The sequence below is a fragment of the Mesocricetus auratus genome, unplaced genomic scaffold (genome assembly GCF_017639785.1).
Source record: "Mesocricetus auratus isolate SY011 unplaced genomic scaffold, BCM_Maur_2.0 Super-Scaffold_100676, whole genome shotgun sequence".
NCBI classification, from domain to species: domain Eukaryota; kingdom Metazoa; phylum Chordata; class Mammalia; order Rodentia; family Cricetidae; genus Mesocricetus; species Mesocricetus auratus.
The window spans coordinates 117,407,906-117,421,139 of record NW_024429266.1 but is presented as its reverse complement, the minus strand read 5'-3'; the positions used below and the strand labels follow the sequence as shown (position 1 = coordinate 117,421,139).

Below are 13,234 nucleotides of genomic sequence, written 5' to 3'. Positions count from 1 at the left end.
AAAAAAGAATTAACGACAAATAAAAAGAATTAACACAGAAAAGCACAGCACGTTTATGTAATGTAAGTTTTAAGTGACCCGGGAGCCTTTGGAAAGCTAAGACCCATGGTAAACCGCAGTTTTGGACAGATAAACAGGAGGGTCTAGGGCAGCAGATGGGTCAGTGGGACTGGGCTCTTCACTAGTCTTTCCTTCTGGGAAAGGCAAGGGCCCCTCTGGATAGAGGGTCCTACAACCATCTTCAGAGTAGGAAAGGCAGACTATGCGCATGACTTCAGAGGGGAGAGTGGAAGAGTCAGTTTGCATTGTATGCCCAGGTGTCATATTTGGGGGTTTCATGTTCTCAGAACATGAACCTATCCCTGAGTTCTTTGTTCTCTTAGATATGATATGTGTGAATCCAGGAGAGAATTCTCTAAGAATCAGTTTGTCCACTAGAAAATAGGGTGATCCATTGTACTACCCACCTGATAAGGGTTAGGAAGAAAAACCAGAAAGCAATTAGCATAGGGCTTTGTATGGGAGGAGGACTCAGTGTTTACCCATAGGCTGCCGGCACCTGTGTCATGGTATGATGATGCCTTTGATCATGAACACGGTCTGTTTCAAAACACTTATAAACACCAGAGGCATGCTCACTTTATTTCCCATCCTCCCTGACCTCCCTCACTTCCCCAAGTACAGTGAGAGCCCCAAAAAAGTCCGCAGTTCGGCCTGTGATTGTATTATTTTCTCCTTTTCTGACCCTGGTCATCCTTTACCTGCCACACAATTCTAGGTTTGTGTCCCACTCTCCCAAGTGCAAGGCTGTGGTGGCAGAGATAGCAAGAGCTAAATCCATCAGAGAGGTCAGGCGGCAGGTCTTGTGCCAGAAGTGAAGCCTGGGAAAAGGAGATAGGCATTGCCAGGTCACTGCAGCCAAAGCCTGCTTTTCACCTTACAGTGTGTCAGGATTCAAATATCAAGTTTAGAAATTGAAATGATGTCTTCAGGACATGAACAATGGTGATCTGGAAATGAATTTTGTTTTGCTCATTTGCTTACATGGAAATCCTTTAGCAATATGGCTACATTTAGGATTTGGGCAGCTATTTAATTCAAGGTTACACAATAGCCCTTAATTATCAAATTCTCATGCCTCCTTTATGCTCATAGAACCCTGCAAGGTGCCCGGATCTTTTCTACACAGCAGAACCACTTACTTGTACTCTTCTAAATTGCAGATTTCATGGAAGTGTCTGTTACTGGCTTGCTTTATTTTTATTTTTCAAAATACCATTTATCACTTTCGGCATCTAAAATGCAATTAAATGTGTAAAGGAATCCAGATGCCTATTGTAATCGCGGCAACACTGTCTATCACATGGAACATTATTCCTTTGGCTGAAGTAGTCGTAGTGTACAATGGAGAAGTGGGGAGTAAAGGGGAGGAGACAGAGGCAGGTCTGCACGGTGTGTGTGTGTGTGTGTGTGTGTGTGTGTGTGTGTGTGTGTGTGTGCCTTTGCTGACATTTTGCATCTCTTTCTCACTAGCAAGACCCTTCAAGTGGCCTTTTTGGATTTCCTTTCCCAAGGCTTCTGGACTGAGCCTGCCACTCTTGCTCTAATGCACAGGGTGCAACTGATCAGGACTTCCTTCAGGTCCCTCCTGCTGACCACCTTGGTGGAGATTGGAGTGGGAGCCGATGAGAAGTGGTGTCCAGCTCACTTTACAGGTAAGGATGTGCAGACACCTCCATAGCAGTGGACGCTGGGGGTGAGAGGCCTGTGTGCGACATTGCCCATTTCTCTGGTGTAAATACTGCTGAAATAGCTGATGCAGACTCTCCACAACTAAGGGACACAGTTGGCGAAAGATGCATGGAAGAAAGCTTTCACGCCAGACACACATCTAAAAAAAGAGACAGAAAAAAGAAAAAGCATGACTCCAAACCACTAAAGTTAGTAGTAAAATAACCAGCAAGTGATAAGTTTGGGGGGTTAATTTTGAACTTGCTTTAAGATAGAACTCATTCCACAATTAGCTTTTGTAGTCTGAGTTTTAAAAACAGTATCTGTGTCAAAGAACTGTCTCTCAGGGCTCCTGCAGATGTAACTGGCAACTGTCCCAGTCATGGTCCGCCACACCGAGGGAGACACAGGGAAGCTGCCATCTTACCAAGAGCCATTAGTTATGGTGGCAGGCTTTCCCCAGCAAGACTAGCTTCTCCGTATTCCATTTATCTCTTGTCTGTGTATTGTCAACAATCTGTGACTCTTGTCTATCGAGAGTGGAGTCAAAATATGAACAGCCCAAGATGGGGGCAGTGGAAAGCAGATAGATTTGGATCTTAAATGAATCCTGACTTTGAGTCTCGGCCCCACCGTTTGCTGATTGATTATGGGATCCTTCTAAGCAAGTCCATTTTTTGTCAGGCTTGCGTATTCTCCCCTGCTAGACACCTATGAATATATGAACATCTAATGTCTTCTGTAGACAGAAAACCTTGGGTCCCTTTAGGTCCATCAGCCTCACACATATTTGCCTAGTGATGCTTACATACATTTGTTATAGACTCTAAGCAGAACCAGACACGAATATAGTAATAATGAATGGCAACAGCATCTCACTTTCATCCAGATCCTTCTACGTTACCAAGGAAAAGCCCGCTTCGAGCCTCTGAAGTTCTGACTTTAGATCAGGACGCACCTTAATAGAATGTTCGAGAGAAAAGAACAAACAGAACCTTATTCCTAGGAAACGCAAGAGGTCATAACCAGGTAGTAATGAGAAATAAGAAACAAGCCCCCTGTTTTTTTGTCATGTCTATTGGTTGCTTCATTTTGTCTGAAAGATAATCAAATTATCAGAAAAACTGCTCTTTTGTATTTATAAGATTAATTGTTGTAGGAAACTTAGAAATTTATAAGAAGTGTAAAACAAGGAGAAAATACCTATATCTAGTCTGGTTGTCTACTTTTCTTTACCCAATACTTTGTCGTATTTTCAAAGGGTTCTCTGTAACCATATCAGGTGTTGTTTATATCAACCTTAGTGAGTGGCAGCTTGCTTATCTGGTGTGTCACTGTTGATGTTGTATGTTGTTTTCTTATCCTAAAGAACATTGGGGTAAATAGCTTTGCTTAATATAGACAATGTATGACACTTGGATTCTAACAGTAGTATTTAATGGTTTTAGCAAACACATACTTTTGAACTGCCTTGATTCGATTCTACTTAATACGGTTGGAATTCACCTAGAGTTTGTGTCTCTAAACGCGAAGAGGGCCCTTTCCCGGAACCCTTCACTATGATGCATTTAGACTGGAGCTTGCTCTGTGCGCCCCCCCCCCCCCCCCGTATTCATTCAAGTCAGCTTGATAAAATGTGTTGTCAGTAGATTATCTTTGTCTTTTTCTTTTCTTAAGTTCTGTGGGTCACAGCTTCTGTCTAGTATAGGCTTGTTCATTCAGAGAGTCCTCAATGTTTAACAAATAAGAGATTTAGTCCAACTTAGGATCAGCAAAAGGTTGGTTCCTTTCTTTCTTTTTTTTTTCCATTCCTCCATTCATGTTAATGGTTTTCATTTCCCTTAGGAGAGATGACAGCTGAGCAGTTGTAGGTTTCTGACTGTTAAATGAGAACTGTGAAATGAAGTATGCTGTTGCCTTAATTCACAGACGTGGAAAACCATGACTCCAGTAGTTATTTGATTAAATGTTAATGAGCTCTGCTAAATTGACCTAACTCTTACTTTTGTGTACTAAATTTATGTCAATTAAAATAGCCCCCTTGCACCTACTGTCCTTTTTTTTGCTTCTCTGAGTGAAGCTCTGCATTGGGGAGCAATGCTGTGACTACAGTAGTTGTTTAAATATTAATGGTGCCATTAAGCAGGCTGGATGCTTGGTGCTGGAAGAGAGGGAAACTAGACACAGGGTGGGTTTTTGTGTCTGCCCCAGGGGACCCTCTTCCTGGAAGAGCTTCTTCTATTAGTGCTAGTTTTTTTTTAACACTATGCTTCTCTTTTCCAAATCAGTAGAATTGTTGATTTCAGGCATTTTTTGAAAGTAGCTATGTGATTAAAGCCTTGTGTAACAAATTTGCATAATTAAAAACAATATCTTAACTGTGCCATAGTGGCCATTACCCCTGGGTCTCTTGAGAACTTAATTTCAATTTCTAAATGCATTTGGCTCTTTATTATAGTCAATAATAAGCAAAATCATTTTTAGCTACGTACTATGTTTGGATGGGTTTGTTTATAGTAAGCATAGAGAATTCTATTAAGTTAACCCTGAGAGACATGATAAGGGTCATATATTCAATCAAATTATGATTATAAACTGTTACCTCAATGGGAAAATATTGTTGAAAAGCTTTTAAAATTTGCCGCAACCCAGTATCTTGTATTATGCTAAATTGGGTTGTGTTAAACATGTGGTTAATAGGTTTGCACACATATTGTATTTTTAAAATGTTCTAATGGTTTGACATTTTGAAGCACTGAAAAACAAAATCAGGCATAGTATTTGCATAATTGTATATTTCCTTTTGTAATCAGAAACACCTGAGTGAATGGTGTATTTATTCACTGCACAGTATTTTGTTTATAATTTAGCTGCTAGGGTTATGATTCAGAGGCAGAGTACTTATCTAGCATGTACAGGGATCTGAGTTCCATCCCCAGCTCTAAAACAAAACCACCCAAAGCAGAATTCAGAGCTAAGGCTGCCCATCATGCTTAAGCATTGGTGGTGTCGGGCCAGGCGCTGGCGGGTGCAGCACTGTAATACGCCAGGCAGCGTTGGGGTGAAGGTGTGGCAAGAGAGGCATCTGCCACAGGTGGATGATCTAAGGCAGTGACAAAAGCTTGGTAATCGCCAGGTGTTGGTGCCCACCTTTAATCCCAGCACTCAGAAGGCAGAGGCTTGCAGATCTCTGTGAGTTTGAGTCCACCCTAATCTACAGAATCAGTGCCAGGACAGGCACCAAAGCTACACAGAGAAACCCTATCTAGAGAAACCAGAAACCAACCAACCAGCCAGCCAACCAACCAACCAACCAACCAACCAACAAACAAACAAACAAACAAAAACAAAAAAGAACCTTGGTAATCAAGGGACCAGTATTTTCATGCAACACATTAAAAACTCCATATAATGATAACAGGAAAACTGAGATAGAAATAAATCAAGATTTGTTTGTTTGTTTTGAGACAGGCTATCTCTGTTTAGTTCTGGCATGTTGGAACTTAGAGGCAAAGGCTGACCTCTAATTCACAGAGATCTGCCTGCCTCTGCCTCCCTGCGTGCTGGGATTAAAGGCACGAGCCATCTCTGCTTCTAAAACAAGATTTTAAATGAAGCCAGCCTGTGATAACATTTAGCAAGAGCTCCGTGTATCTCACATACCCATGGGCCGGGAAGTCAGGCCCTGGTTTGTCTATCTTCACGTCATGACATCGTGACACCACCCGTCAAGTCCACTTTTATTACCTCCCCTTGATGTGTATCATCTTGCCTTTCTGATGGAAGTCATGCAAGCACAATCTATGTGTTTATGTAAAGTCTGGATAGCAGGCAACATAATTTCAAGTCGTCGCTATGATGTGCCATGAGAATACTCCCAGCAAAAATCACATTTAAAGATTGTTGCCAATATTCTCCTTTTTCTCCTCTCTCTTAAAAAATATTTATTTTTATTCTTAACTGTGTGTGCATGTGTCTGTGTGTGGGTATGTGCACTTGTGTGCAATTGCCAATAGAAGCCAGTAGAGGGTGTCAGATCCATGGATCTGTAGTTACAAGAGGCCGTAGTCAGGAAGGAGTATCGGTGTGGCTACCAGACTAGGAGAATTCTGGGAAAAGGAAGGCAGCCAAATGCAGAGAAAGAAAGATGACAATGCCTTACTGAGAAAAGGTACCAAGCCGTGTGGCTAAACATAGATAAGAATTATTGTTAAGTTGTAGGAGTTTGCTAGTAATAAGACTGAGCAATAGGCCAAGCAGTTTATAGATAATCTAAGCCTCAGTGTGATTATTTGGGACTGTAAGATGACAATGCCTTACTGAGAAAAGGTACCAAGCCGTGTGGCTAAACATAGATAAGAATTATTGTTAAGTTGTAGGAGTTTGCTAGTAATAAGACTGAGCAATAGGCCAAGCAGTTTATAGATAATATAAGCCTCAGTGTGATTATTTGGGACTGTAAGATGGGGCGGGACAGAAACTCCCTTCTACAACTAGGATTATAGGTGTGCATGCATCCCATGGGGCCTAATTTCTTAAGTTTATTCATCAGATGACAGTTACATCTTCTTTCTGTTTGGTTGGATATAAAACTTGTGATTTATAAGAGATAGAGTGATCCTAAAAAAAAACAAAAAACAAAAAAAACAACCAGAAAACCTATAGCTTATTTTAAATTCCCCTGTGAAGTGCACTGGAAACCCTTGGTCTTCCTTTTGCCTAAGCCATCTCCTGTATGTTCAGCGCCGTGTGTGTGTGTGTGTGTGTGTGTGTGTGTGTGTGTGTGTGTGTGTGTGTGGTGTGCATGCACATGCTTTTCCTGTTGCTCCCATATGCCTGAGTTCGAGCCCCTTTCATGCCCGGCCATTCTGCAGTGATGGAATGGTCCCTGCCACTCACTCACTCAGGGGCCATTTCTAGAGCCCTGGTTGCTCCCCAGCTTTGCCTAATTCTTTGCTGGATCTACTTTCCAGATCATAGTTTTTTTGAGCAGTTGCTTTCCAGGTACATTGTAAATCGCTTGCAGAATCTTTCTCTATGTAGCTGAGGTCAACATCTAGAGGGATTGGGTGGGACTGACTTATTTCCTGGTGATGGCCAAGGTACTCAGTAAATTGCCTTTATACACAATAGGAAAGGTTTTCTTATTTGTTTTCCTTTTTGGTTTTTCTTGTAGTAAACAAGGGGATAGGCAAATACTGACTTTTGACTCATGTGTGGAATGTTACTTCTTTTGTCCCAGGTCAAGAAATGGTTGGTGCCATGTGGAAGGTGATTGTTTCATTGATTCTGTTTATGGTCAGCCCTGGTGATGGACTGTTTCGCTCCATATACCGAAACACCCATGTTTCCAGGCCATTCAAGGGAAATGCAGGACGGCCTCTATTTCTTAGCCCTTATATCAAAGCTGGGAAGATCAAGGAGGGTAAGTGTCAGAAAACTGCTCCTATGTTTTCAGTGGTGTTTTAAAAGCAGCCATCCCTCAAGATGCGAAACCCTTGGTCAATATTTTTATTCAGTTGTTTTATTTCAAACACTAAAGACTTGATATCATGTATGATCTGAGTTTTGAGCTAAAATGAGGTAGTTGGGGAAGGAATATTGATATAGTTAAGTTGCAGCCTTTCTCTTTATAAAACCAGTGAATGTCTCACAGTGGGACAGCATTGACAAAGCCATTACAAACCTTGCAACTTTCATCTGTGAATGTTGACATTAACACTCCACAATGAAGCAAGGTGTGTCCACATAGGAAGACTGAAGTGGGCGGTCCAAGGACCTGCCAGAATTCACCCAGATGCCAGCTGGTAGGTGTGGCCTCCACACTCACAGGGCTTCCCTCCACCCACTCCTGTGCCTCTCACCACAGAGTAGGCCTCAGTTTCCTTGTTAGAAAGATTTAACTAAACTAACATCTTACATAACTTGCAAGAATACCAGGGAAATCTAGTGAGAGGAAAAAAAAAAAAGACTTAGAAAACTCCCCGTATCCTGTAAATTTCTTCCCAAATCTTAGTGTTTTCAGAGGCCTCATTAACAGACTACCAGGAGGTTAATATCTACCAGTTAACAGAAAGAAGTCACAGGTGTTGTTAGACTAAAGCGTCTGATTGTGTCTGCTCTCACAGCATCTTGGTGCCTCGGTCAGTCACCGAGGCCACAAAGAACATGATCTGAGGGAACTCAGTTGTCCCCTGAGCTACAAATAGTGCACAGGCTCTGGCTTTGAGGAATTGTTTGTGCAAAGGAGCAGAGGACTAGGCTGGGTGGCCAGAAGGAGTCAAGGAAGGGTGGCAAGGAGGAGACAGACAATGAGTGTTTGCTGAAGCAAGAGACGGGTAGGGAGTGATCTGAGGAGCAGCAGGCGGGCACTGGGTGAGAGAGAGAGACTCGGAGGAGGGACTTGCTGGAGGGTCAGATTGAGGGTGGAGGAGACCAGAAGTTTCAGGGAAATAATGGTTCCAAAGACCAAAAGTAAGTCTAAACACTCTGCAAGGAAGTTTAAAATAGAGCGGCTTCCTCAATGGGAGTGTCCTCACAATCAATGGGTTTATCATTTTTGTTTTCTTTACTATCAAGAGGGTTGAATCCTGCCTTCATGGCTTTTCCATGAAATCTGTGTAGGCTCTAGATTTTGCCAATTCTTTGCTGCAGGAAGGTGGAAACGCCTTCCTTGTGTAATTAGAATATGTAAAAAGGGATTCAGTCTCACTGTCTGCACCAAATTCACAGAAAGATGGCTGCCTGGCCACGTGGGCCGATTCTTAAAGATGTGTCTGAGTAGGAACACAACAACAATGCAACCCTACAGTGCCAGACCGAATTCAGCCCAGCTTCCTTAGCAACTGCAGACTCGACGGACGTGCAGATTTATCTCATTAACAAGAAGTCACAGAAAACCATTCGCTGTGGAGCTGAAAAGGGGTTAAGGTCATTATAACCTAGTCCTGCTCAGCCTTGTTCAAGGAAGGAGTCTCACACATCTGGATTTGCCCAAAGGGGAAGCTGGGAACAGAGACTGGGAGCAGAGGAGCCTGTGGGGCTCAGATCTTCTGGCTTCCCCTCTGTGGTCTATTTTATCTTGTTTAAGAGGCTTTTGGTCTTCTGAAATAGATATACTAATACATGGGAACCAAGTAAGGAGTGAAGCAGAAGTGTTACATCCAAGCTAGGTATTCTAAAAGTTTGAGAATGAATGCTATTGATATAAAATCTAGGTGGTAAATAATAGTAGTAGCGAAAATAATTCATAATAAATTATAAAGTCTATATTAGAAATAGAAATAATAAATGAATTAAAATAAATAATAAATAAGTGATTAATAATATTCACTTACTAGTTCCTAAACTTAACAAGATACTTTTATGCAGTAGGCACTTAATAGATACTTATGCAATATACATTTGAAACTCAACCATGCGCCAGGAACCATGTTTGCCATATATTAGCTCATGGAGGTCTCAGAGCAATCCTAATAAAGAACATATAATTATTGTTCCCAATGCACAGATGAGAAAACTGGGATTTTAGGAAGATAAGTATCTTGCCCAGAGCTACAAAACTAGTGAGTGGCAGATCTGGGATCATAACTTTTGTCTACCAACCACACTATGAACCACTATGCCATGTGACCACTCCTGAGTCAATGCTGTAGGTAAGCTGTGGTGATCCCAAAAGGGTCTTTATACACACCAAACTAGGAGACAGCTAAGCAAATGCATTGAGTGTAGAAACCATCACATGCTTTTGTCCTGTGTGGCAGAACTGAGTGAGAACACCGGAGAATCCCCCTGAGCAATGGGTCATCCCCATCCCTCCCTTGAGGCTTCTCTGGCATAGGAGCCATCCAGGATCAAGGACATACACAGCAAGGGAGAGAGCTTGATCTTTGGACCTTTAGTAGCAAGCCCAGCAGATCCTCTCCCTAGGAATGGCAGCATTTGAGACACTGATTGATATGTAGCTTCTGTCATTAAAGTTGTGTTTCGAACTCAATTGCTGAGTGGAATTTGAATGGTGGATCTCTAAGCTGGCACATCTGGGGATTCAGACGCTGCCCAACAACATAATTAAGGATAATTTTACTCACCCGCCTTACTGAAAGTTCAGGGAGCTGTGGACAGATGGGCAGCTCCCTGTTTAAATCCCCGTTGTTAGCGGGATCTGTCAAAGCTGCAGGAATGGGAGTCTTAATATCGCAACAGAACAGTTTTGAGATAAACAGTAGTTCACAGAAAGACAAGGGGAATTTTTATTTTTTAATACCCAATTAGCTAGCTTAATTTTATGTAATTGTAATTGCATGTTTGCTTTCTCTGAGGCTAAAATTCTTACATTCTGGAATAAAATGCAGAAGGCAAATTTTAGCATCTGTACAAACACAATATTTTTACAAATTCCAAAGGATGTTTGTTGTTGAGTCCTAATTTGTTGCTTGTGGACTGAAAGTGAGTTGTATACTCTGGGGATGGCTGGCGTGTTTCTGGACCTAAACGTGTACCCCAATTGGCTGGTTCAACCCTTCGCTGGCCACGCTCCAATTATTCTCAGGGTATTAATGCCACAAACGCTGGCACAGCAGTGAACGGAAGGGAGATGGCCTCAGAGAAAACCTTTTCCTTCTTTCACTGTTTTTTAAACATTTATATTGTGTGTCATTGTGCCAGAAAGATTAAAAATTACACGTGGGAGTCTGTTTTCCATACTGCATTAACAGCTGGTCTAAGGATGAAAAGCACATTCAAACATATCTAAAACTCATGTTAGCTGAGGGAACTTTTGATTATCTTACTGTGATCTGGTGAACAGGAATTTAAAATATGAAATGGAGGAAAAGCACATTAAATAGAAAAGGGATCTTCAAGATTTGTTAAGATATTGATAAGGTCTGTTTTTCCAGAGGGGTTTGTAGAAATATGCTAATCCGATGCAGTGTCAGTGATTGCCCGATCATTTATTCACTCATCTGCCCCTTCACTATTATTCATTCATTAAAAAGTATTTATGGAGTGTCTTAAGAATGTGAACTATCTCGCTAAGTCCCAGGGGTTCAGAGGTTAAGTGAGACAAATTTGCTGCCTCCCTACAGCTCCCGCCGGAGAAAAGGGATAGGACATGCCTAAGTACAAGTCTTGAGAATGCAACCCGGGCATTCTCAAGAGGGAGGGACAAGTGAGCAGCCAAATCAATCTAGAGCCAGCCTGCAGGCCCTGTGCAGCACTGGGCTCAGAGACGGATTGATGCAATCATCTCTCGCCCATAGCCCATTCCCTCCTGCTCCTTTCTATTTCATATTCTCTCTTTTTCCCGTTGCACTTTGACCTCTCTCATTTTTCTCTGCCTTCTATCTCAAACCCTGTCCTACCAATCACCTCTCTCTGGATTGTACCTCACCCATGCCAGCCTTCAGTTTTTACTTCTTGGTCATTCTTCTTGAGGAATGGGTGTGTGTCTGTCTGATGTTGAGATGATTCATTGATTTGCTAAAGGTAAGGGCTTTCCAACCCTGGGGTGCGATGTTCTTTTGATGGAGAGTAGAAAATGACAATTGGAGGGAACAGTGGGAGTTGAGACAAGGCCAGTATCTTAGTCACTGTTCTGTTGCTGGGAAGAGACGCCATGACCAAGGCAGCTCTTCTAAGAGAAAACATTTCACTGGGCCTTGTTTACAGTCTCAGAGGTTTGGTCTATTATCGTCGTGGTGTTAAGTATGCCAGAATGCCAGCAGGCAGACATGACGATGGAGACATAGTTGAGAGTTACAACCTGATCTGCAGACAAAGAGAGAGTGGATGGGGTACACTGGGCCTGGCACAGGCTTTTAAAACCTCAAAGCCCACTCCCAGTGACACAGTTCCTCCAACAAGGGCTTTTCCCCTTTGTGTGTGCACTCATGGTTATGTATTCATATGTACATATGTACCCTAGTATGGAGGCCAGAGGACAATGTTGGGTGTCAACTTCAGTAATGTTATCCACCTCCTTTGGGACAGAGCCTCTCGCCAGCCTGAAGCACACTGATTTGACGAAAGCAGCAGGCCATGGGTCCCAGGGGTCCTCCTGTCTAGGCCTCTGCAGCATGGGGTTGCAGGCACTCACAACAGAAGCTGCGGTGATACATTTTTTATGATTTATTAAAGCCACTGGAGATCAAAATAGCAAACCAGTCATACTAGTTAGCCATAGAAGCCACCAGGGGTGGCACACTCCTTTAATCCCAGGACTCAGGAGACAAAGGCAGATGGATTTCTCTGAGTTCAAGGTCACCCAGGGCTACAAGAGGTTGAATCAGTCTAAAAGAGCGACAGAGCTCACGACTTCAATCCTGGCACTAGAGAGGTGTAAAAGATAGAGGCAGGGTCTTTGGTAGTCAGTATCAGGCATGCATTCTCCAGCCACACTGAGGAGAGGAAGGCATTGACTCTCTCCAGCCACCCTGAGGAGAGGCAGCAGTCTGAGGCTTGATGAGAGCTCATGGAGACAGGATCGGCCCTTTCAGTCTGAGGTAGAGCTAAGACTAGAGACCAACTGCTTTGCTTTTCTGAGCTTCAGCTTGAAGCTTGAATCCCAGTATCTGTCTCTGGGGCTTTTATTTTTCATGTGACGACAAGCTGACTTTTTTTCTGTAGGTCCTGGGGGTTCAACCCAGGTCCTCATGTTTGTAAGGCAATCCCTTGACTGATGGAGCAATCTGTCAAGTCCCTAAGTTGACTTCTCTCGACAGACTTGGACATGGTGACTCTGTGTTCCTGAGGACCCTAAAGGATTCACCCATCTTAGCTGAGAATCTACAGCACAGACGAGGCGGGCTGCTGTCACGGAGTCACAAAGCTGGTTAGGCAGTTGTGCTAGAGAGTACAAATGAGGAAGGCAGGGAAGTGTGTTCAAGAAGTGCACCCCCTTGGAAAGCCATGCCCATTTCTAAAAAAGTTAAGACTTAGAAGTCTATGGCAAAAGAGAAGCATAGGAAGGAGAGGTAATGTGCCCAAGGTCTCTCAGCATCAAAGAGGAACTGAGGCCCATATACCCCAGTAGCCACAGCCAGGCAGGCTGTAAAGCTGTTCCTACTGTAGGTGGCTGCACTGAGTCAGGGATATGTGGGAGAAAGGCCCTGAATCTTACATCACTTCCTTTGTGATTGAATACTCTTACTATGGTAGATTTCTTTTCTCTGCCAGTGGTGTGACTGGGTGCCGGGTTGGGGAGAGATGCCCACCAGAGCGGGTGCCATTAGATGATGGCATGTTGACCTCCTAAGCATTCTCCAATTTGATGGATCTCAGACTGAAATACCGCTCTGGAGTGAGTCTGTACTGAAGGACATTTCTCTTCCAGATCTCTCTTCCTCTCGCTCCCACACGCCCTAACACCCACTTTCTGTTCTCCTCCTTCCAGCCTGTTCCTTGTTGTTACTTCTCCTCCGCTTCCTGTCGCCTACACCCCCATTCAGTGCACCCCCATTCAGAGCGGCTGCCCACAGCAGGCAGGAAGGGACAGCCCTGC

The 13,234-nt window shown here is 43.1% G+C and overlaps 1 protein-coding gene and 1 long non-coding RNA gene across 2 annotated transcripts in view; one reads left to right on the top strand and one right to left on the bottom strand.

Annotated features, from left to right (window-relative positions):
• Positions 1-617: 617 nt before the first annotated feature.
• On the bottom strand, positions 618-2,696 carry LOC121137114. The gene is made up of 3 exons (XR_005874341.1): positions 2,611-2,696; positions 1,709-1,891; positions 618-881 (listed from the first exon to the last, which is right to left on the bottom strand). It is a non-coding gene; the product is annotated as an uncharacterized LOC121137114 (long non-coding RNA).
• A 10-nt stretch (positions 2,697-2,706) lies between these two features.
• Cpvl (carboxypeptidase vitellogenic like) overlaps positions 2,707-13,234 on the top strand; it is a 104,349-nt gene continuing 93,821 nt past the window's right edge. The window contains exons 1-2 of the mRNA XM_005076812.3: positions 2,707-2,760; positions 6,974-7,156. Of these exons, the coding sequence (XP_005076869.1) occupies positions 6,982-7,156 (175 nt within the window). The 5' untranslated portion in view covers positions 2,707-2,760; positions 6,974-6,981. The remainder of the gene's footprint in view (positions 2,761-6,973; positions 7,157-13,234) is intronic.